Genomic DNA, 25,279 nt, shown 5'->3' with positions numbered 1-25,279 from the left:
AGAGCAAGACTCCGTCTCAAAAACAAAAACAAAAAAGAATAGCCCAATTTAAAAGAAAAGAATGAAGATGGATACTGAAACTCATTCTACCAAATGCTAAACATGTGTTGTGTATAGCAATAGTGATGAATGTGGTATGGTATGGGCACAGGGATAAAGAAATGTCAATGGAACAGAATAGAGACCCTTGAAACAGTCACATCCATACATGGAAATGTGGCAGGTAACAGAAGAGGCACCACAGATTACTGAGAAAACAATGGACTATGTATGAATGTGGCTGGGGAGATAGCTTGTTAGACTGCTGTCCTTGCTTTACATCATGCAGAAAAATCTATTCCAGGTAGTCTAAGGGCTCAGTGGTGACGATTCAGAAGAATTTCCTTATGGTTTGAGAGTAATAAAGAGTTTCCTGACAACATGTAAACACACACACACACACACAAATTACAAAAGTAGAGATGAAAAAATTCAACTACATTAAAATTTAATATTTTGTATATCAAAAGATACCATTTTAAAATGAAAAACTCAAGTCACACACTGAAAAAATATATTGTCAATGCTTACAATGATAGAGTCACTCTACAGAAAATTGGAATAACTTCCACAAATCCATAAGAAAAAACAACCCATAAGAAAAAACAACCCATTAAAAAAAAATTTGACAAAACATGAGATTCAGTGAAGAGGAAATTCAAATGTCCAATAAATAGTTTCTATAAAGTAATCAGATGTACAGAATGGAACAAAATACCATTTCTCATTCTTCAAAAACTGGTAAGAAAAATAGTTAAGTATGATAATAGCATTAGAAGAATACGAAACCATAAGACACAGAATTGTTACACAGTGAGAGGAATGTAAATCGATGCAACCATTGGGGAGAACCATTTGGCAGCAGCTAATATATTTGAAGGGAAATGTATGCAGCAACCGAAAATTCTGCTCCAAGGAATATACCCCAGGTAATGTTCCTAGACAATGCTAATGCTGCTTCCAGGGGCAAGTTACTAAAGATTACCTACGGTAGTAATGGACTACCAACTCCCCTTTCTCAATGGAGGTAGCACGTGAGCTAGAAGCTCAATTAAATGTCCACTTAACACTTTAGGGTCTTCAAAAAGAACTCTACCAGCAAGTATTCATTCCAATGGTTCTCAAAAATAAGACACTTAACAATGCTGGTAATTTTGATTTTTAAATAGCGAGTAATAGCATCCAATAATGTTCTGTGTTTTCAGTAGCCACTTAGCACCTCACATTCAGAACACAGATATGATTTAAGTGGGCTTAATTCCCAAGGATAAAATATCATAAAAGTGGTTTTTTACCTTGCTAACTTGATCCAATTGAGAGTTTACCCCACATAAATTTTAACACCAGGGAAAAGGGTCGTCTGAATTAAAATGTCATCATGTCAACAATTTTAAATCCGTCTCTCACGTGAGAACCCTGGTAAATAGAACCAGGTTTTCAAGAATTAAAAAGGCTCAGTTTTTACATGAAATGCTTAGAGACCAGGGCAATTTAGGTTCCACTTTTACAGTCAAATGGATTAATTATTCTGTCCACTTTATACCAAGAAAGAGAAGCAGAGGCAACTGCAAAAGGAAAACTAGGCAAGATTTCCAACAAGGGGCCTATCTTTTGTCCTTTGCTTTTAGTGGCTTCCAATGTGACCTATTAAAGGTATACTCTCGGCCCCAAAAAAGGGGGAAGAAACTATAGCTTTGTATTCCCAACTCATGTATCTTTGCTTGCAATCTTGCATTCAATTTCAGTGTAATATGAAGAGGCCTATTCTTTTACAAAAAGTTCCCTCTTCCCACCAGGCTTGTTTGTTATTTTATGTGTTTCTGCATCATTTGTGGGCTTCGCTTTGATCTGCATTCCTCCTGGATGTGGGGTTTCCTTTTCAGCTACCAAAAGGAAAGCTGGTCTGTTTGAAAATCTGTTTATTTGGATTTTTTGCTAGCCTAAAGTTCCTATCTTTATCAGGATGCGCAGAGCTCCATGTCTGCCAGCCTCGGACATCACTAGTTTTCCCTCAGGAAAAGGCAACTTGGAAAAAATACAATTTGCCCGTCTGTATTTGGAATACTCTGGGGAAAAGGTTTTAGAGGTTTCAGTTTAAAACTTTAGGAAAAGATTCTTTACCAGATACATTTAATCAGCAGTGGCTCTTTCATGTTTAGACTGAGAAAAAATTGTTGCCTCTCTCAATATTTGTCAGTTAGGAATTTTCTCAGCAAGCAACTGCTTACTTGCGTGCACTGCCAACTGCATCTGCATTTACCAGTAAGAACCCACACCATTCAAAGGGAAAGGAAACACAGGACCGTGAGGCACCTCTCTCCCCATTTAGACCAGCATAGTCCTGTGGATCTGGGGAAAAAGAAGGCCCCAAAAAGCACATACAGGTGACAATATCACACTATCACTGTCTCCAGAGTATTTTCTTTTTAAAAGAAAAGTTGCCCAGGCGCGGTGGCTCACGACTGTAATCCCAACACTTTGGGAGGCCGAGGTGGGTGGATCACCTGAGGTCAGGAGTTCGAGACCAGCCTCGCCAACACGGTGAAACCTTGTCTCTACTAAAAATGTAAAAATTAGCCAGGTGTGGTGGTGCTTGCCTGTAATCCCAGCTACTCAGGAGGCTGAGGCAGGAGAATCACTTGAACCTGGGAGGCAGAGCTTACGGTCAGCTGAGATCCCTCCACTGCATTCCAGCCTGGGCAACAGAGCGAGAGGCTCCATCTCAAAAAATAAAAAAATAAAAAAATAGAATAAAAAGTAAAGAAAGCTCAACATTCCTCCAATACATATGTAAGAATAAGACAAATAATAAGTTTAAAAAGAAAAGCCAATACTTGACTCAGGGATGGCTCCTAGGTTACAACCAGCATTTCAGCTCTGGTTGCCGGGCAATGACTACATGAAGAATGTCAAGCATAGCAGGACTCCTTGGGTAAAAGGATCCATGGCCAAGTGTTAGCGACACCTTTCATGGCATGAAAGTATGTGTCACACACAGGGCGGGATCAGCTGAATGCATCTAAAGGCATGTTGCTGGTGCTGTATAACTCTGTTTAAAGTATGTGTCTTGAGGATGGGGTGGATTACTTGTTGAGGACAGGGTCATGGGTTCTTTAAACCAACCTTTTGTCTACAAAGTATTACCTATAAGTGATGTTGGCTCCAGACCAACACTTCTTCCTAGGAATAGTTCTTCTTAGGAAGACTGAAGCCGTCTATAGACAAAACATAGGGAGGAAATAAAAAGGCTCTCTGAATGGAGAAGACAGGAGACGTTCTCTCACATCCTCCAACTGCCTCTTTGAGGGAGAAACAGGATGTGTTCCCCAAGGACCTCATGAGACAGTCAACCTCACGGACGGCAGTGCCCGGGACCCTCTTTGGAGGGTTAGCCAGAAGGATTCAACCCGGGAATGCAAACAAAGTTGGGAAAACAATAGGCAGGACCAGGAAGGAATGGGAATTATTTGTCTGTTTTCAATAGAATCCTGCCTTCAAATTGCAGCTTTGCTCTAGGAAAAAAAAAAAAAAAAAATCACAGCTTTCTTTAAAGTTAAACATGAACAGTTTCTGGCTTCAAAAGATAGAGATCAAAATAAACTCCAGTTGTTGTCTAAGAACCACCTCTTTTGCAAGGGTACTGGGCCTCACTCAATGTAGGCTGCCTTGGGACAGGTGGCAAGTCCACAGAATGGAACTAGTTAGATAAGGCAATTCCGCACTGAGGCTTCTCAGAGGACTCAGCAATTACAAACCCCAAATAGGAATTAAGATGGACTTGTTTACACCAAACTCTGGGCTGCTCCGATTTTGCAGTTTGGCCATCCATAGGGAGACCTTTGAGTCTCTGAGAACCAACAGAATCTTTCACCCCCTTCAGTTACCAAACCCCAAAAGTCCACATGTTGGAAGAAACCAGGACTATTGTTAAACCAGAGGGTTTTGTTTTGGCAGAACATTTAGATTGCATTTTACTCCTTTAAAAAAGGCAGTTCTAGCATACATATAAGTGCTGTTTGTGAGGTAGGGCAAGCCGAATTGAGGATTTCATCCCGGCAGATCAGGAAGAAACAAAGAAGCCCTTGTGGAAAGTTTTGGTTTTGAGACTCAAACTTCAAAGGAAGCTCAGCAGAATGAAGAAATTGTCAAAAAGATGATTGTTAGAGGGAGGATGTCTTCTTTCTCAAAAATTCCCCAGGTGCAAAAAAAAAAAAAAAAAAGCCATTAGCATATAGACTTTAAATAATTTACAAAATTTTATAACACATCTCAACCTCGTCTTACACCTTCATGTCTCTTAAGCTTAGATGGGACACAGTATGCGATGGTGGCTCTCCTTAGAAGAATGTGGGCATCATAGACTCTGTTTTCCATAAAATCTCTTCCAAAAAGACCAATATTCGAGTCCTATTTAAAAACATCTGCTGAGAATCCCCCATCTGAAGCCAGAATCCCAAGTAACATCCCCTGGAGAATTTACTAAAGTTAATCCCTGACCCTAGGAGATTAGCAAAGCCACACACTCAAGAATCCTGGGGGCAGCAGGGGCTGGGGTTGTGCGGTGGTCAGATGAGGTCTACTCAAAGTGTGGACCTCAGGCTAGCAGCCATAGCATCACCTAGGAGCTTGCTAAAAGGCAAATGCTCCAGCCCCACTCCAGACTTTCTGAATCAGACTCTTGGTAGGGGGAGGGATGAAAATCTGTTTAACAACTTCTAGAGGTGATTCTTAATGGAGACTTCATTGTGACAAGCATTAAGCTAGAGGGATCATAAGGAACTATCTGGTAGTTCTCTGAGAGGTCAGCCCCAGAAGGACTTTGAAAACAGCAGGAAGGACATTGAGAGAGGGCAGTTAGAAGACAGTGGGTGCCTAGGACCTTGGAATGAAAAGGGAGATAGGCAATCATCACCTGTGTCTTGGTCTGAGGCCATAAAACCAACAAGTATACATTACCTTTGATCTTGGGAGGAACATCAGACCCTCCCTGCCACCCTTCTCATTTTTCCTGCCATGCAAAGCAAGAGCAGCCTATATTTAGGAGAAGTTTAATAAATATTGCCTGCCAGGGAATTGAGATTTTCATGGGGGTTCAAGGGCCACAAAACCTAAAGAAGGGTCTCAAATGAGAGCGGGTTCTTCACTAATCTAAGACCATCTCAACTTCATCCTCAGCAGCCCCTTCAACTCTATGGCTTCTGACCTATTAGCAACCTCTCAAATATACACCAGTGCTCTCTTTCTCCTCACTCATCTCGGTCCTCTTTCCCAGGTGCATCCACTGAAGCCCAGGACTCAGCTGTCACTGAGTGTGGCCTGACTGCCTAGCCACACTATTCTTTCATGCAGAGTCAAGCTTCATCCAAGAGTTAGTGTTACAGCTACTCAAGAGGCTTTCGTTTCAACCCATCGAGTTTTTAACTGAGCAACTATTATATATAACCTGCTGCCTCACTCCCTAGTTAAGTTCTACTGCCCTTCCTCTGAAAATGCCATGCAAGCACAAACTTTGTCACAGATAAATGAAGCCTTTGAGAGATCAAATGTTCCAACCATAATGTAACAGCTCCTTTGGCCTTAGTTTATGGAGTATTTTTACAATTTTTAGTTCCTACTCTGTTCATTCAGAACAAACTTCACTCACTTCTCATTTCCCTATACCCCTTGGTTGAGGCTGACCATAGGTCTCCATTCTACACCAAAACAATAATGACTATGCTGAAGATAACGGCAATGTCAACTCAGACATGTGGCGAGCTCACCATGTGCCAGGCATTGAACTAAGCATTCTACATACATTATTTAAGTTTCCCAGCCACCTTATAAGAAAGGTACTGTTATTATTTCCACTCTACGGATGAGGAAACTGAGGTTTAGTTACTTAATTGAGGCAATTTAAGTAACTTGCCCAAGATTCCAGAGTTAATCAGTAGCAGAGCTGGAACTTTAACCCAAGACTGACTTTTATCCTTTATGCTTTCTTACCTCCGTATTTATGAGGAAACAATGTGAAAGTGATTTTAACCTGTAAAGCACTATCCACAAGAAACACATTTTTTTAAGGATTCTCCTGCTCTCTCTGGTCCCTCCATTACTCAACCATATTTTCCACTTGACAAGTGTCAGTGTGGCATTTTCTCAGTTTCTCTCTCACACAACTCCAGATCCCAGTCTTATGTGTCCTACAGCTTCCTCTCACCTAACTTTCCTGGACCATTTCACCATGAGACACACATTGGATGGGTCCACTGTGAAAGAGAAGGCTCTGGTAAAGTCATTAATTCATTCACTTGCTTAGTGCATGGTTTGTTTAGCTAGAACGGCAGGCTTTAACCTTAGCTACACATTGGAAGCTTTAAACAGTCTCAGTGCCCGGGTTGTAACCTAGACCAATTAAATCAGGATCTCTGGGGGTGGGGCCCAGGCATCAATAATTTTTAAAGTTCCCTGGGTGATTCCAGTGTACAGCTAAGGTTGTGCATGTTGACTATGGGTTTAATATCCCTGCTACTGCTCTGATATTTTTTCATGTACTCTGTGATTACAAAGCCCTTTGGGATAGACTTTACATTTGTGTTTCTCCAGTATGCCTCATGGGCCAGCCTATGTTTAGGAGAAGTTTAATAAATATTACCTGCCAGGGAATTGCAATTTTCATGGGGGTTCTTAAAATAATTTTTTTGTATAAGGAAGTCGCCCTTAATTAGCCATCTGGGATCATTTATTCTCCAAATACTGTTTGGGTCTTGAAACAAGCCAGAAGAAATTTATTCTCTGAATGTGGATGAAATTGCCTGTGCTCTTTTGCTTTCTCTGTAACTGGTGGAACTGTGAAACTCCTCTTATGGGGAGTCTTCTCCCAGCCTAAAAACACCTGAGAAGGTCAGAGAGCATGTTTCCAGTGATGCATATCAATGAGCTCTGTAGTAAAAGAGAGTAGACTGGACACTCATTCTGGATATAGCTTTACAGTATCTTATGTCTAAATTTCTTAAAATTAAAGAACTTAGCTATAAGATCCCATACTTCTTGGTGGCAAGAGAGAGAACTAAAATATGTGGCCATGATTAGCAACAGGGTAAAATGGTTGTAGAGTTTTCTATTGCCATGTGTAGGATAAAATGTAAACAATCTGGTAGATGTTTAAGCTTAGTGATACATAGGTAAAAATCCACTCCAACCCCCTTGAACCATCTATACTTTACCTCTGCTCTTTTGCTCTGTTTTCTGAAGTGAATGCACCTTCAAAGAAAACCCAATTGTGACTTTTCCTTGAAGATTTTATTTTGACCACTTTCAAACGGGTTATGAGTGGAAGCTTCTAGATTAGGGAAGAGTCAGTTTCCTAAATAGAATGTAAAATCATGTGACACCTTTCATCTGCTTTCCAACATATGAATTAAGCCCAGGTTTACCTCAGCCGACCACACCTCAGCGAGAGAGAGCGAAGAGGATTTTCAACAGGATTAAATGATATGAATAGCTTTCAGGTTTCCACCGGGGGCAGAGCTGGGGGCGGGGTGCTGCCGCAGCAGCTGCTCAGAAAAGAGAATAAAGGATTTTCTGGAGCTTTGCGACTCCGTGTATCTGCTGAGGATTGATCTGAGCGCCTTTCTTATCCTCCTTTTGGTGCGAGGGGAGGGGCTTCCTTTCAAAGTCACATTATCTGACAACAAAGCCTAAACCAGGAGGGTGGTGTTTTGGGGCTTGCACACTTGCTGGGAAGAGGTGGGCTCAAAGGCTTCTTCAAGGAGGAGGCGCAAGGGCCCTAACAGATGGGCCTGAAGGCTTGGACAGACCGGGGGAGGTAAGCCCAGGCTGGCTGGCTTTCCCAAAACCTCTGACCTCAGTCTTCTCCCAGGTGGCTCATGCTCTGACAGCGACCTCACTGAAATCCCTGCAGTGAAGGGTGTCCTCCCATGTGTGTCTGGGTACTGGGAGGAGCGTGTGGGTCATGCGGCTCAGAAACAGCATTCATCCATTGCTGGGGAGAGTGCAAAATGCTGCAGCCACTCTGGAAAACAGTTTAGCAAGTTTCCCAAAAAAGTGAAATGTACACTTCCCATATGAGGCAGCAATCCCAATCCTGGATATTTACCTAAGAAAAATTAAAAGGTGTGTTTACACAAAAACCTGCACTCAAATGTACAGCAGCTCTATTCACCGCCAATAAGAAGTGAAACAATGGAAAGATCTCTGGACTGGGGATGGATAAACAAACATCGCTGTATGGACTATCACTCAGCAATAAAAAAGGATCCAACTTTGAAGACACACTACAACGTGAATGAATCACAAATACACAATGCTAAGTGAAAGAAGTCACACTCGAAAGGCTGCATACTGTTTGGTGCCATCCATGGAACATTCTAGAAAAGGCAAAACTATAGGCACAGGAGGAGGGAATGAGGACCAAAGGGCAACATGATTGGACTGGCAGAGTGTGGATATGTTCTGTGTCTTGATCACGGGGGTGATTACATGACTGCATGCGTTTGTCAAAATTCATAGAGCTGTATACCAAAAGCAGCAAATGTTACCATATGCAAATAAGGAAAATAAAACAGCAACAGGTACGCCATGAAAGGTATGAAGAAGGATTTTAAAGCTCCTGGCCCTCCTAGCTGCTTTCACTATAATTCCACACTCCCTTTTCCGGTAGGTGGTAACTGAGAGGGCAGAGTGGATTGTTCTAGATTCCCATCACATGCTGCTGCAGTTGGTGAACAGGTGACCATATTCCCTAGTTGGTTCTCAGGCAGTCCCAATTCCTTTTTCTTTAGCTCATTCTCCCTTTTCTCAAGAAGAATATACAGCCTTGGCATTCTTTCTTGTGCTTATTCATTTAATATAAATTTCCCTTTGGTTCCCTCTTCTAATTCTTCACTGAGAAAATGAAAGGCAAATTGTATTGTGTGTCTAACATGACTGAAGGGCCATTCAGGACCTCCACTTCCTGCCAAGGGACATCCCAGACTCTGCACCCAAGCAAATAGGGTTGAGAGCATTGCTTTTCTAAGTGTAGTCCTGGACCAGCAGCATCACCATCACCTAGGAACTTGTGATAAATGCAAAATCTCAGGCCTGTCCTAGAACTGTAGAATAGGAATCTATTTTTTAACAAGATGTCCAGGAGATTCACATGCACATTAAAGTCCAAGAAGTCCTGTTTCAGATTTAAGTGTTCATCTTAGTGACCTGATAATTTATGTTCCCACTAGCTGTTGTGGAAAGAACAGGGCCTTCGGTCTCAGTTGATCCTGACCCTTACTCCACTGATTACTAGCTGTGTGTCCTCCATCTAGATGATACTAAGTGAAAAAGTGATGCTGGTTATAGAAGTGTACCACCTTTCTGACCCTCAGTTTTTCTCATCTATAAAATGGAGATATTAATATCAACTTTATAGTGTTGCTGTGGGGGTTAAATTATAAAATATAATAAAACAACACTGTACCTGGCCCATAACCTAGGTTTTATATATCTGTTGCCTCATCCCAGCCAGTTAACTTACCCAGCCAATTCAATATTCATCCCATCAATTTACCTAACCAATTCAATACTTGTTGCCAGAACATTGAAGTCAAATCCAGTATCAGGTGAGACGTTTGAAGGAATTAAATGGACTGGGGTAAATGGCCAGAGGAAGAGGCAGATGACTTTGGTAATCGCCTATTTTGGAGGTATACCAGGTCAGTGACTCTCAAAGTTTGTTCCTTGGAATAGCGTCACTTGGCAACTTGTCAGAAATGTAAACTCTGGAGTCCTACCTCAGACTTACTAAATGGAAACTCTATGATAGGGCCTAGCAATTTATAGTTGAACAAGGCCTCCAGGTGATTCTGATACATGCTAGTGGGACACTGCCAATAACAACAAAAACCTGCATTATCAGCCTTTGTTGAAGACCTGGTATAAACAAGCAATATTTAGAGAAATATTGGAAAGCTAAGCTGTTCCTCCATCTTCTACAAGTAAGGTTAAAGAAAGTGTGGTTAAAGTAAAAAGTCAGGTTTTTTTAAAAACTCAGTATTAAAACACATTGGTGTGTGAAAACATGCCTGGTTTGGTTGTAATGTGCATGGCCAGCAATTTGCCCCTAATTCATCCAACGAATTCATTCAGCAGTTAGTAATAGTGCTCCTGTTATGTGTCAGGCATTGGTCCAGGCTCTACTAATAGAATAAAACCTTCTTAAGTGATGCAACCATCACTAGTAATTGGTTGGTTAATCAAAAATGTGGGTTAAAGGGCCGGGCGCGGTGGCTCAAGCCTGTAATCCCAGCACTTTGGGAGGCCGAGACGGGCGGATCACGAGGTCAGGAGATTGAGACCATCCTGGCTAACAGGGTGAAACCCTGTCTCTACTAAAAAATACAAAAAACCAGCCGGGCGAGGTGGCAGGCGCCTGTAGTCCCAGCTACTCGGGAGGCTGAGGCAGGAGAATGGCGTAAACCCGGGAGGCGGAGCTTGCAGTGAGGCGAGATCCGGTCACTGCACTCCAGCCTGGGCGACAGAGCGAGACTACGTCTCAAAAAAAAAAAAAAAAAATTAAAAAAAAAAAAAAATGTGGGTTAAAGATGGCATCATAAAACATGAGACACAAATGTTTTACTTTACTATCAAATGTATAAACAATATGTATTTGCCTATCTTTTGATATAAGACAAAAACTTTTTAAGTTGCTAGTATTGCAGCTTATCACATCTATAACAAGCTATTTTATTATTTTTAGTCAAATTGGAAAGCTAAAAGACATTTGGAAAACAATTTGAATGCAGAATTCTTCTAGATTATTCAGAATATTTAAATATTATTTTAAAATTGTCTTGGTGACATTCATTGAATAAAAATTCATTTTTAGCTTCTCACATTTATTTTCATCAAGTTACATTTAACTTGGGTTGCATAGGAGCACTATCTTTTTTAAGCACTCATATTCATCAGTTTATGTAATATTGAGCTGAATGATATAATAAGTACAATTGGCATATACAGATTTGGAAACCCTCCCAATTGACTACTGGGAAGTATAACAGCCCATTCCCTCTTTGAAACAGAACTAACTGCATAGGAACATGAGAGCTCAGTCTATTTACTGCAAGAGTTCTCCACGCTGTGGGGAACAGTCAGTATTTATTAAAGAAGGAATGGTGAACATTGGTTAATCCAGTGATTAGGTTAAGTGGAAGTTGGTTATAAGAGTCTTTATCAGGATTGTTTCAGAGGAGCCAACAAATAACTTATTTTTTTAGATAAGTTGGAGCAGACTTGATTATTCCTGTAATAAGGCCACTTTAACTCACATTTCAGCTTGCTTTCTCAAGTGGAGATTATTGAGTTAAGGTTGGCCGGTCTTGGCTATGTTTAGCTCACAGAAGTTTACTACTAACAATGATCATTCATTGAATGCTTGAAAGCTGACATTTGTAGTTCTGTTTTCTTTAAAATTTTTTACCCATGAAGGCTGTAGTAGTTATCTAATGCCATGATAGTGCTTCATAACAAACCAGCTCCAAACTTGAATTAAAAGAGCCAGTTGTTATTTCTCACAAATCTATGAGTTGACTGGAAAGTTCTGCTGATCTGGGCCAGTAGGCTGATCTCAGCTGGGCTTGCTCATGTGTCTGCAGTCAGCTGGTAGGTCAGATGGAGGCTGACTGGTCAAAGATGATCTCATCTGGGACTACTTACTTCTCCCTATAACTTTTCATCCTCTGGCCCGTTAGTCCAGCTTGCCCCATGGCAATGATAGTCTTCAATCCACCCCCACTTCCCCTCCAAACTGCTTCCTCTGAGCTGTGCTTTGTTGCCATGCCCTCAGTTCAGGGTGCACCATTCTAAGAAGCAGTTGCATTTCCTCTGCATTCCATATATGTAAGACCCAAGGCCACCCAAAATATTTATAATTATATGCTCACACATATGTGAATATCTTTCATAACAAAATGCCAGGAAAAGCTTTGCTTCATCTGAAGGATTAGCTTGTTGATTCTGCATGGAGAATGTTAATCTTGTAGCTGACTGTTTTCTTGGTTACTTTGGCTGTCAAGGAGCTCAGCATCCGATTCTCAACTGAAGTAGCCGTCCTTGACCTGCCTGTCACTGATCTTGATCTTCTATCTTCAGCTCCATTTTCCTTGATCTTGATATTTATTCACTTACATTTTTCTATTGGCTTATATATTTTAACCTGAAAGTTGCTGAAAATTATTTAAAAAACTATCTGGTCTATATATACTTAAATAATTATAATTTCCATTATAACACTGAGTTCACAATGGGACAATCAAAGGTGGATTTGATTAGCCAATACTTTTACCCAATGATAGAGTATTGCAATCATTCAGTGGAAAGATCATTTGATAACTTCTACTAACTCTGGAATATTTCTGTTTTTGTGGGTTAGATTAAGGCCTCTTAGACCTTAATGTGCATATGAATCACCTGAGGATCTTGTGAAATTGTAGCTACTGAGTCAAAAGGTGTGGGACAGGGGTCTGATATTGTGGAGTTCTATCAAGCTCCCAGGTGATGCCGATGTTGCTGGTCCTCAGACTGCATTCATAATCGCACAGGTGAAAGTATAATAATAAGACCAAAGCTATGATGACCAGTGCTGTGACATTTAGAATTGATTCACTTGTTTCAGGTAATATGTGTGCAATGGATCCCAGAAAAGTGAGTTCAAAAAGCAGATAAATCTGTGCAAAATGGTCACCCCTGTACTCCAGGTTGTGATCATCCTCAATCAGTGGCATCAACTTCACATTTGTTTAAAAGCTGGCTCCTAGCGGCTCTTTATGTTTACAGACCTGAGTTTCCACCCTATCCATTTATTTTGTGATGGCCTCATAAAGAGTAGATTCCCAGGAAATCACTCAGTTCAACCTCCCATCCAGGAAAGGCAACCTCCCTCTCTCCTGCCACTGACAATGGTCCACAGCAGCCTGTTTGATATCCATAGATGGCAGGGACTCACTATCTCCAAGGTAGCCTCTTCCATTAAGGAATGGCTCTTATGAAAACAAAGTTTGTTGCTGAGTCAAAATCAATTTCCTTGTAACATCACCCATTAAGCCTATTCTGCCATCTGCAGCATTTCAAGTCCGCTCTCAAGTCAGCCTTCCCCACACTGCAGAGAGCTGCTATGACTCCTTTCTCCTCTTCTCTGGTTAGACCCTCTCAATCCTTCATTTGCTCTGCTTAAAGGTCTGTATTTTTAGACATTTTACCACCTTTTTCTGGGAGTGGCCCAGTTGGTCAATATTCTCTTAAAAAATGGTGCCTAGGCTGTGTGCGGTGGCTCACGCCTGTAATCCCAGCACTTTGGGAGGCCGAGGCAGGTGGATCACAAGGTCAGGAGTTCGAGACCAGCCTGGCCAATATGGTGAAACCCCGTTTCTACTAAAAGTACAAAAATTAGCCGGGTGTGGCGACATGTGCCTGTAATCCCAGCCACTTGGGAGGCTGAAGTGGGAGAATCGCTAAACCCAGGGAGGCGGAGGTTGCAGTGAGCCGAAATCGTGCCACTGCACTCCAGCCTGGGTGACAGAGTGAGACTCGGTCTCAAAAAAAAAAAAAAAAAAAAAAAATTGGTGCCTAGTACATACCCCCTAAAATTGAAAGCAGGGTCTTGAATAGATACTTATACACCCATACCCATGGTCAGAACAGCATTATTCACAATAGCCAAAAGGTAGAAGCAACTCTGGTGTCCATCAATGGATGAATGAATGAATAAGCAAAATGTAGTCTAAAAATACACTAGAATGTTATTTAGCCTCAACAAGGAATTCTGACATATGCTACAACATGGATGAACCTTGACGACACTGTGCTAAGTGAAATAAGCTAGGCATAAATGGACAAATACCATATGATTCCACTTATGAGGTACCTAGGGTAGTCAAATTCATAGAGACAGAAAGTAGAATGGCGATTACCAGGGGCTGGGGGTGGGTGAGGAAGGTAAATGGGTGTTGTTATTTAATGGGCATAGAGTTTCAGTTTTACAAGATGAAAACGTTCTGTAAATTTTTGCACAAAAATGTGAATCTATTGAACACAACAGAATTAAAAATTGGTTCACATGGTGATATTTATGTATATTTTACCACAATTCCAAAAAATCTCCAGCCCAGAGCTGGCCAGATCCCTCTAGATGTGTTAAGTCTAATGCAGAATATGCTGGGGCTATTATTTTTCCTTGACTGCCAACCCCTACATTCCTCAGACTGTGAGCCCTGCCCTTCCTAGTAGCCGCATTACATTACCTGTGTGGTCTATTGAAAACCAACCCCCCAACTGCAACTTCTCTTCACATGAATTTCTCCCAAACGATCCTCAAATAGAATAATTCACTTCTCTGGTTTTCATCTGGCTTTTAAGAAATGTTATCACTTCAGTGGAGGAAATAACCATCTTTTGGAAATTAAACTTTCTTCTTTATAGTCATTCTAAGTTTTCTATGTCTTAGCCTTCCTTCCAAAAGCAAAAAGAACCTCTGATATTGCTCTGAAATAATTTCTGAATGATGCTTTTGAAAATCTATGTATCAGTAAACCTGTGTTATGACTAGTATCTAAGGATCTAGAAATGTATAGTTGGTACTTGTACCAATATTTCTGTGCTGAAGCTAATATTTCTTCATTTAGTCATCCTTAAGTGCTCTTAGCATAAAGCAATAATAAAAACAACTATTTATCTTCCCAATGGGAAATCAAACATAAGCATTGCAATGATTCACTTTTGATGTTCTTAATAACTTCTAATTTAGAGGAAGCCATCAGTACAGAAACCACTGGCTTGAGAACAAAAGTGTCAAATACAGACACAGTCCTATAATTTATTTGGGACCATTAACCTGAACATGAAATATGTAATTCAAAGCTCTATTACTTTCATGTCATTGGCAGGTGCAATCACCTTTCTTTGACTCTCACATTTATGTATGTGAAAATTTGAAATTTTCTCAGATAACTAAATACATTTAGCTCTCCTTTCTCAAGTTCCAGCGACTACTTTATCTTATTTATTTATTTGAGATCTGGAGGCATGCGTTTGGAAAAGCTGAGTGCAAATGAGATGAAAGGTACTCACAGAGAAAACTGTATTGTGGTGGTTTCCAAATACTACCTGCTTCTGGAAGTGTAATTTCCAGAACCTTTCAGGAGATGAAAAGGCTTGTAAGTGCTCAGTCATATTTTGCAATTATAGAAAATTGTTAGTTGCATTTAAATCAGTCGACTGTACAAATGAACCAATTTGGTTAAAAAAAAAAATTCTATCCCAGAATATCTATAGGTTAAGTCATTCAAGTGCCATTCACAAGAACAGACGACTCACTGTATCAGCGCCACAAAAAAGGAGGATTAGTGAATCATTTACAGTTGTTTTGAGAATGCCAATTTAATAGCAACTTACATCCAGCTTTTTTTTTTTCCCTGAAAAGACTGAACTCTAAGAAAAAAGTACATTTTGTACGTAGGACTTCTCCCACACTCTAGCTTCACAAAGAACATTTGATTTTAACTAAGGAGTAAAATGTAAATATTAGTCCTGTAGTTCCTAGATTTTGCATCTAAGTGTTTAGGCGACTTTCTGTGATTGGTTTGGTAAAGGGCATGTGGACACATAATTCTATTCATCCTGATGGTTTTCCACATAATGACTATAATACAGGACTGGGGTAGGAAGGGCAAAATCATAACTACCTGGGCTCAAGATAAAACCAAGACAATGTTTAACACGTGCTCATACAAAATCACTGTTGATAATACAAAAAATTCATAGTTCTGGTTTCAAAAAATTAATCCAGATCTCTTGTGTACATAGGATGAAGCTTTGGGAAAAAAAAAAAAAAAAGCTGGATCTACTCAATTTATGCTTGAATGAGCAAACTTGTGGCCTGGTTGTGGTTGCTGTAACTATACCCTGATTTTTCAGTGTCTGTTACGTATAGGTTGGTGGTTTTTTTTTTTTTTTTTTTTCCTTGTAGAATATCTTGTGATGTGATGTGGGAGAATAATGTTGTGCTTCCTTAGAGAGCTGGCTGGACAGAGTTCATGGGAGGCACTAACCTTGTGGGACACGTGAGTTTCATTGGGCTCTACTGGAAAGCGGCAAAAAGATATCATATCCGTGGAACAGGATTTGTGAGCCTTTGTTAACGTCTCTGCAATGTTCAAACAAGGAATAAGGAAGATCTTAACGGATATTTTATATGTGCCTTATCTACAATTTGAACCTAACTGGAATGAAGAATGGGAGGAAAGAACTACTTTCCTTTCATTCACTCTTAACATCTACACCATCACCATTCCTTCCAAACACACTCTCCACCCAGCAGTGCTGAAGACCAATATTGCCGCGTTGCCCACCATATTCTTGGCACCATACAAAATACCTGGCAACTCAATAACTATCTTCCCCAAGATTTAAGAAGGAAAATTTTCAAACATAGAAAAATGTCGAAGAATTTTGCAGTGAGCACCACTGTAACACCTAAATTCTACCATTAAGACTTTACTGACTGGGTACGGTGGCTCATGCCTGTAATCCCAGCACTCTGGGGGGCCAAGGCAGGAGGATCACCTGAGGTCAGGAGTTTGAGAGCAGGCATGGCCAACATGGTGAAACTCCATCTCTACTAAAAATACAAAAATTGGACACGTATGTTGGCGTGTGCCTAATCCCAGCTGCTTGGGAGGCTGAAACAGGAGAATCACCTAAATCCAGGAGGTGGAGATTGCAGTGAGCTGAGATTGTACCACTGCACTCCAGCCTGGGCAACAGAGTGAGAATCTGTCTCAAAAAAAAAAAAAAGACTTTACTATGTTGCTTCAGCATGTATCTACCCACCCAGCCATCCTCTCTGATCCCTCTAATTTTGTATGCATTTCAGTATAAGTTGCAGATATCATTCCACTTCCCTGTTAAATGCTTCAACACTCACATAACTGGAGTTGAATATCTGTTCACAATTCTTTCTTTCTCTTTTGAACACCTAATGAAATACGACAATCTTAAATGTACTATTTAATAAATTTTGACAAATGCATACACCTGTGTAGCCCAAACACCTATCAAAAATATGAAACATTACCCCATAATGCCCCCAGAAGAGCCTCAAGCTCATCCCAGTGAGTCTCTACTCCCATCCATCCACCCTCAAAATCACTCTTGTCATCTTTTTTTCACCAGTTTTGCCTGTTCTGGAACTCCATTTAAATAAATTCATATAGGATGTAGTCTTTTGTGTATAGCTTATTTCACTTAACATAAATTTTTTAGATCATCGATGTTACTGCTTACAATAGCAGTTCACAATAAATATTGATTAGCTTATTTTAACCGCAGTGTTGATTAACCAAGGATTAAGTTGATTAGATGTATTTAAATACAGCTAATATAGCTAGAATATCTCTTATAAAGCCTCTGCGGGTTCAGAATATAGCAATATGTTGTTGACTAGATAAAGGTGGGGCAAGTTTTCTGGGAAAAGAAAAAATGAGGCACCCATCATCTTTTTAGAATTAGAGGAAAAGATATCCAAGGATGATGTTTTGAGCACACAAGACGGGTCAGATAGTAACTGACCACAAGCCTCTCCCCTTCTCTCAGGTGTAGCTATGATAGCTAAAGATGGCATTTTCCACAGGAATGTTTTTCTGGAATATTCATTTACACTTGGAGGCTATACCCCAAAGCAGGATAAGGCTCGACCAAGGGGGAATCTCTGTATTTCAGTTCTTTCAGCAGCAGTTCCTCATTCTCTAAGAAGGGGGGCTGACAACTGGCTTCAAGGAAGCAGAGTATAGAGCTTCCACTCAGTGTCTGTTGTGGTAAATGTGACTGGCTTTTTGGGGGAGTCCCAATTATTTGGAAGAGCCCCAACTGAAAATTTTCAAAATAATTCTCTAAACCCACAACTGCCTTCTCTAAAAGTGGGTTCCCAGGCTCAGGAAGGTGTGGGACTCTGTGCTGTTTGACATGAAAATTTTGTTTATTAGTGATTTGACATTCATGTTAGGTTTAATCAGGTAGTTTTCACCTCTCAGAATCTATATTTTCTTTCCTATCATTCAAATGGGCTAAATTCACTGGTGGACTGGAGGTGACACCAGCTTGCACGTGGCCCAGACTGCAACTGGTGGCACTTGCAACCTCAGGTAGCCCTTCTAGGTGAAGCCAGGTGGAGATCTAAACACTTCAACTAAAGGTCTGGCTCTGCAGCCTCTTTCCTGAGAGCTGTGTGGGGCACAAGGCACAGAATTAAAACAGGGTCAGACACAGGGAACTCTAAGGAGGGTGCACTTTGAGATCACACCAGCCTTTTTCAGCACCATTTTGCTTCTTTTTTTTTTTTTTTTTTTTTTTTTTTTTTAGATGGAGTCTCGCTCTGTCGCCAGGCTAGAGTGCAGTGGCATGATCTCAGCTCCCTGCAACCTCCTCCTCCCAGGTTGAAGCGATTCTCCTGCCTCAGCCTCCCAAGTAGCTGGGACTACAGGTATGCGCCACCACGCCCAGCTAACTTTTGCATTTGTAGTAGAGATGGGGTTTCACCATGTTGTCCAGGATGGTCTCAATCTCTTGACCTCGTGATCCACTCGCCTCGGCCTCCCAAAGTGCTGGGATTACAGGCGCGACCCACAGCGCAAGGCCCATTTTACTTTTAAACCATTATTTAGCACCCAAACTCAGGGATACATGGAAGTATACATTATAACAGGACAGATAAGTGGGGAGACTGATGTTGATGGAAACTTCAGTGAGAAAAGTGTAGATAGGATTACAGTTGACAACTGGATGCCTTGCATTTAGGATAATTGGGAGAAGGGAGGCTGGGACACATTGAAACACCCAGGTTGTTGCTGCCTACCCCACTTGCTAACATGACCAGTCGTAAACCTGCTCTGTTCTTAGAAACCTCCCTTCCAAAACGTGGATTCTCTCGCCAGTGCTCAAGATGGGACACATTAACACTAAGTAAGCACTTTTCTTAGGAGCATTTCTTAGGCTGTTAAAATGCCAAGACTCCTAACCATCCTTGGTAGCTTTGAACCTATGTAAAGAGGTCAGTTAGCTGCCCTAGTTTATTCCTCAGAATGATGAGATCTGGCACTGAAAATGTTGTTCATACTGAGCCTCCCATCAAATGCAATAAGTAGATAACCACAAACACCCACCCTTTTATGCTCATAACTCAGCATGTTGGAAACTATTTTCCCTTGACCTATTGCCAGCCCATCACGCCCCATACTCAGGAGAACTCAAGTCCCAAACCGGCCGCTGAACAGTCACGCTTTTCTGCAGGACATACCCAATGTTAGGGCCAAAACTTTGTCCACCCTTCAAAGGAAGTCGATGTTTCCATATAAAGGCCCCCTCAAATGCAACAGCAAGCCCGTTGGGAGAGGGGTTGGCAGAGGCTACGGCCAGCCCATGGGCTTTCTTCGACCTTGATTATGACCGGGAGTGTAGATGTTAATTGCCAGGCTTGCCTCAAGGTGGAAAACAGTATCGGTTTCCACTGCCACCCCAGAGAAGGCAAGTTCCGCGGCTGGCGGTGGTGGGGACACGGTCCCTTCCAGGCCCCTTGCCACCCAGAGAGCAGCTCGGAGGCCGCCTACAGGTGCAATACCGGCACTGCGGCCGGGGCGGCGGGCCGGGGAGGGCTTCCAAGCCCACCAGCATCTCCGCCGGCCCTTCCCAAAGCCTGAACACGGCCCCGGCGTGCCCACCGCCTTCTACCCCCGGTTTCCCTGCGCCTCTGCCCCGGCGCGGTTTGGAAAGGAAGCTGGGAGCCCTCCCAGGCTCCGCAGACTCGGATTTGGGAGGGAGTGGGGCGCGGCCGAGGCTTCCCCTCGAATCTGCGGCAAGCCTGGCTCCAGGAAAGTTTTTCAAAGTTCCCAGCAGCGTCTGCCCAGGTCGCCTCCGCGGGGCGAGCAGACGGCGGCAAGCGCGCCAGCCTTGCCGCCGCCTCTGCCGCCAGCAGAGCGCTCTGGGCGGCTCGCTCGCGGGAAGCGGGCCGAACTCCCGGCGGGCAGGCAGGCCCTCCTCCCGGGGCGAAAGCCACAGCTGACGCAGGCGGCTCGGAAGGCGGAAGCTGCCCGGCTCCGACCGCTCCGCCAGCGCCGCGGCGCCTACACCTGGGGCCCCGACGCGCGGGCAAAGGCTCCCGGTCCCGGGCGCCCGAGGGGGCGGTCCCCGCTGGGGGCCTCCAGGCGTCCCTAAGCAACCATCCCTTCCAAGTACCTCCCCGCACTCTCCCTTCCCTCCTGGCCCGAAGCTCCCGAGAACAGGGGTTGTTATGGGGCCCCGGTATTTCTTTGCCGCCCTAAGCATCCCCGAGCCCCCAACCCCTTCCAAGTTCCTCCCCGCACTACCCCCTCCCCAGCAACGTGAAGGGGAGGTGCGTGTCCTGGGTGAACACGCCCTCTCATGAATATTAATAAGCGCGCATGCGCCCTGCCCGGCGTGCTGGGTAGAGGTGGCCAGCCCGGGCCGCGGCTGCCAGACGGGCTCTCCGGGTCCCTCTCCGAGAGCCGGGCGGGCACGCGTCATTGTGTTACCTGCGGCCGGCCCGCGAGCTAGGCTGGGTTTTTTTTTTCTCCCCTCCCTCCCCCTTTTTCCATGCAGCTGATCTGAAAGGGAATAAAAGGCTGCGCATAATCATAATAATAAAAGAAGGGGAGCGCGAGAGAAGGAAAGAAAGCCGGGAGGTGGAAGAGGAGGGGGAGCGTCTCAAAGAAGCGATCAGAATAATAAAAGGAGGCCGGGCTCTTTGCCTTCTGGAAAGGGCCGCTCTTGAAAGGGCTTTTGAAAAGTGGTGTTGTTTTCCAGTCGTGCATGCTCCAATCGGCGGAGTATATTAGAGCCGGGACGCGGCGGCCGCAGGGGCAGCGGCGACTGCAGCACCGGCGGCAGCACCAGCGCGAACAGCAGCGGCGGCGTCCCGAGTGCCCGCGGCGCGCGGCGCAGCGATGCGGTCCCCACGGACGCGCGGCCGGCCCGGGCGCCCCCTAAGCCTCCTGCTCGCCCTGCTCTGTGCCCTGCGAGCCAAGGTAGGAGCCCCTCTCCGGGCCTCGCTCCCAGCCATCCTTTCCCTCCCCTCGCGGCGCCCTGGGCGGTTGAGCCCCGCGAGCAGGCTCGGCAACCCTCGAGCGCCCGACTCCTCGCCCCTGCGCGGGAGCGGCTGCACCTGGGCTGAGCGCGCCAACTCCCGGGAGCCCCGGCCTCCTGAGGGTGACCCCTCCAGGCCGGGCAGGGGCGCGTTCGCTCCGCTCCTGCCCCCCGGGCAGTCGTCGTCGTCGGATTTCTTCCGCACTCGTGCATTTTTTTTTTTTTTTTTTTGACCCGGAATCATGTTGAGTCCTTGAACCTAGTTTTGCAAAATTATTTTCACTCGGCGCGGAGGGCTCGTTGGGGCGGGGAGTGGGAGGGAGTCGCCACCTCTATACTCGAAGAAAACAGCTTTCTCCGGCGCTGACCTTCCTCCTTCCCTCGCCGGCAGGTGTGTGGGGCCTCGGGTCAGTTCGAGTTGGAGATCCTGTCCATGCAGAACGTGAACGGGGAGCTGCAGAACGGGAACTGCTGCGGCGGCGCCCGGAACCCGGGAGACCGCAAGTGCACCCGCGACGAGTGTGACACATACTTCAAAGTGTGCCTCAAGGAGTATCAGTCCCGCGTCACGGCCGGGGGACCCTGCAGCTTCGGCTCAGGGTCCACGCCTGTCATCGGGGGCAACACCTTCAACCTCAAGGCCAGCCGCGGCAACGACCGCAACCGCATCGTGCTGCCTTTCAGTTTCGCCTGGCCGGTGAGTGACGACTCGGGAAGGAGGCCAGGCGGAGACTCACACCCGCGCCTGGCCGAGCTCTGCTATCCCCTGCTAGAGGGATTTAAAGGGCTTTGGCTTGAAACTCGGCGCTAACGAGGGAAATCTCTAGGGGTGGCGGTTGGGGGAGCCGGGACACTATAGTTAGATCTCGACTGGGGTAGTCGAGATGGGTCCCAGTCCTGCTGCTGTTTGCTTAGTGCACAAAAGTGGGGATCCCAGAGGGGTTATGGGACCAGGCTCCTAGGAAGGCCGGTGTAAACTTGCAACTTGAAGTTCCCGGAGTAACCCTCCCGGCCCCAAGCCAAGAGGTCGTTGTAGCTGATCTCTTTTCTTAACTAATTAAACCTGGTGCGCCGTGGAAGGCGACTCGGCGCAGTTCTGGCCTGCGAACGCCGTCCAAATTGGCAACCTCCCCTTTCCCGTGAACGGCCGGGAGGGCGGGTGTGTCCTTCCTGGAGGGTGTGGGGGAGTCCGTTTCCCGCTGCTCCCCGGGAGATTTTAGTGTGTGCGGGGGCGCTCTCCGGGCTCGGCTCAGGGGCCGGGGGCGGCCGCCGCAGGAGGAGGTTCTTGGGGCCCTCACAGGAGCTGTAGACCCGGGAACCCCCGCCCGCTGCCGGCCCCTTCCTGCCCCCGCCCCCGAGTGGTGTAGCTCTTGTGGCCTCACTTCCAGCGGTTCCCGGGCTCTGGAACAGCTGTGTTTGCAGACTTCCCGGGAAGGGCGGGTGCACGGCCCCCGCAAGCCTTCGGGGGCGTGCCAAGGCCTGGAAGGGGTGGTCTTCTGGAGGTAGTGCCTGCGGGTGCAAAAGATAGATCCTCATCCTCCACCCCATTCCGCCCCCAAAGCAGCTCGAGGCCCCGGGCCCAGCTGGCAGATCCTGCAACGAGGCCCTTGCAACATCCCAAAATGGGTGGAAGGAAGATGGGTGCGATTGCAGAAGGGGAGGAAAGGGAAATGTTGGGGGTGTGCCCTCTGCCTGGCTCCCGCTGTCCAGGAGGCATGACTCATTGCCAAGACTGGGGTTTGGCCTAGCCTGTGCTGGGAGGGTGGGTGGTGAGAGGGGGAGCTCGGTGCCCCAGAGGATTGCTTACCACCACGTGCTCTAATGGGGTGCACTCTGCTGCCTCCTGTCCGCCAGCTTTGGCTGTGATTCTGGGAGGAGACGAGAGAGGGGAGAGTATCAGGCTGTGTCTGTGTATGAAGCTTGGGAGCTTGGGGTGGCTCTTAAAATCCACGTTTACAGGAGCTGGCATTATAAGGTGCCCTCCGCTGTGGGTGAGATAAGACACTTATCAAAAACTGCCATGAAAAAGGGTTTATAAAAAAAAAAATTAAAACCAACACTACCGTATGTGAAGCTCTCTTGAGGTCCAAGGACTGCTTCTGTTGTGGGATTTCATTTTTACCAAGAGTATTTATCTTGTTTGTTAATCCCCTATTAGGGAGAACTTTAAGCTAAAGAGCCTGGCTACCTTTAAATCTGGCTGGGCCCAAGCTGACTGTGAATACTCAGTGCCCTTGAACGTGTGTTTGGAGTTTAGGGGGAAGGGGCCTGCAGGTGGTTCCACCCTCCTGCCGGAGGATCTGTCTGGAGCCCCTCGCTTTTCACAAGACCATAAAAGGAATCTTATTAGTGATGTGGAAAAGCAGCAGCCTGGCTGAGGCTCATTTTGGAGAGTAGGGTCAGAGGGATGGCTAGCATGAAAACAAGGAGGCTTGCTCTCTAGGCTGGCCAAGGAAAAGTGACCTAGAAGGTGCGTCTGTCCCCTTTTGACACTTGGTCAGCGAGTGCTCAATGGAAAAGGAGCGGAAATAGTGTGGGAGGGCAGGAGAAGCGATTGATTTGCATTTGCTGGTGCTCTTCTGTGGTTTCAGGCCCCACGGGTCACCAACCATGAAATAGACTCTCCGCTTTTCTCGAATGGGGGAAGACCGATGGGGCAACACTGAGAATGTGGTTCTTTTGAAGTTGGGACAAACACATGTATCACAAGTCTCCACCCTCATGCCCCAAAAAGGCCTGTGAAACATAAGCTTTACTTCTCAAGAGAAATTGGAGTTTAGGTGTGTTTGTTTTTCTGTATGTGGTTGGAGAAACGGCACAGTCCATAACTTTCAAGAATGATTCCAGGCTGAGTATAAACGTAACTGAAACACTTAAGTAGCTGAGCAAGTATTTAAGTAGAGAGCACAGCTTCATTTAGTTTGGCAATTAACTATGTCTTTTAAAACTGATTTCCTTGAATAGGAAATAAATGAACTCAGTACAGAATTCAAGAGATAACAAGAAAAGGATATATGGTTAAAAACAAAGCAAAACTCCAAACCACTTTCGTCTCCCAACCCCTAGCAGGCACAATTACCATTTGCATGAGTCCTCCCAAATTTGCTGACGCTGGGTGTCAGCAAAGGGTGCAGGGGTAGGTCAGTGTAGAAGGTCATGTAATTCATGCCCTTTGTTTGGAATTATGACCCCATCCAAGCAACTGTTCATGTTCTAGAGAGGACGAGGAGGAAACGATTTGGTCAGATATGATATACAGTCCACGTTCTGATGTGCATGTGAAAGGCTTTGTAGAGGCGGCCCTTCCTGCCATATATCATATCTAAGTATGTCCCACTTGGTGTCCACTGCCCCAGCTCTGGTCTTGGCGTAGCTTTTCACCACTGGCTTCTAATTCTCATACTGTTGCTGCTCCAAGGGGCTAAACTTGCAGCAACTATCTGGATTAATAATTCTCAAGTTGGGGACCAAGTGATAAGAACATTATTGTGGGAAGTAATTGGGCTTAACAGGAAGTAATTTAGGAATGACCACTTATAAATCACTGAAACGGTTAATTCGTACCTCCCAAAATTCGTGCTAAATCCCAGTAGTGCCTGCTTATTAAAAATGCATTAGTGTAATTACCACTACTCATCCCCAAAACCTTTTTGGGAACTTCAGAACCCCAGTTAGCTGTATTGCTACATTGGCCCCAGAGTGAAATGAATCTAGAGAAATGTTAGGGGAAGCAATTGGGGTATCTGGCTTATTAGCCTCACATTTAAATTCCATTGATCCTATTAAAAAACTTGCTGAGATCAACTTAATTGTTTTTTAGGAAAATCCAATGAAACATTCTTCTGTGTGAGGGATGCCAGCTTTGGCCCCCTTCATACTTCAGGCCTGAATGACCAGTTGCCATGATGCTAATCACAGAATGTAATTGACAGGCCCTTACTTTTATGCCTTTTGCTGTCTTTCCCAGTCCCTGAGCTTCTCTAGATGTGGTGTGGGCACCTGGAGGGCGCAAGGATGGGGTTCTGATTTGACCAGCCTCCCTTCTGCAGCCAGGATTTGCATCCCGCCCAGGTGGTCAGCATGTATACAAAGAAAGAGCACGTGTGTATGTATG

General features: G+C 44.7%; 1 protein-coding gene across 1 annotated transcript in view; it reads left to right on the top strand.

Moving 5' to 3' along the window:
* The first annotated feature begins 20,558 nt into the window (after positions 1–20,558).
* Positions 20,559–25,279, top strand: part of JAG1 (jagged 1) — a 36,640-nt gene continuing 31,919 nt past the window's right edge. Inside the window, exons 1-2 of the mRNA XM_025399475.1 lie at positions 20,559–21,107; positions 21,557–21,862. Coding sequence (XP_025255260.1) covers positions 21,027–21,107; positions 21,557–21,862 — 387 coding nt within the window. The 5' untranslated portion in view covers positions 20,559–21,026. The remainder of the gene's footprint in view (positions 21,108–21,556; positions 21,863–25,279) is intronic.

Source organism: Theropithecus gelada, chromosome 10, assembly GCF_003255815.1.
Source record: "Theropithecus gelada isolate Dixy chromosome 10, Tgel_1.0, whole genome shotgun sequence".
In the NCBI taxonomy this organism is placed as follows: Eukaryota; Metazoa; Chordata; class Mammalia; order Primates; family Cercopithecidae; genus Theropithecus; species Theropithecus gelada.
The sequence above is the reverse complement of the archived record's forward strand: the minus strand, read 5'-3'. Positions and strand labels throughout refer to the sequence as shown.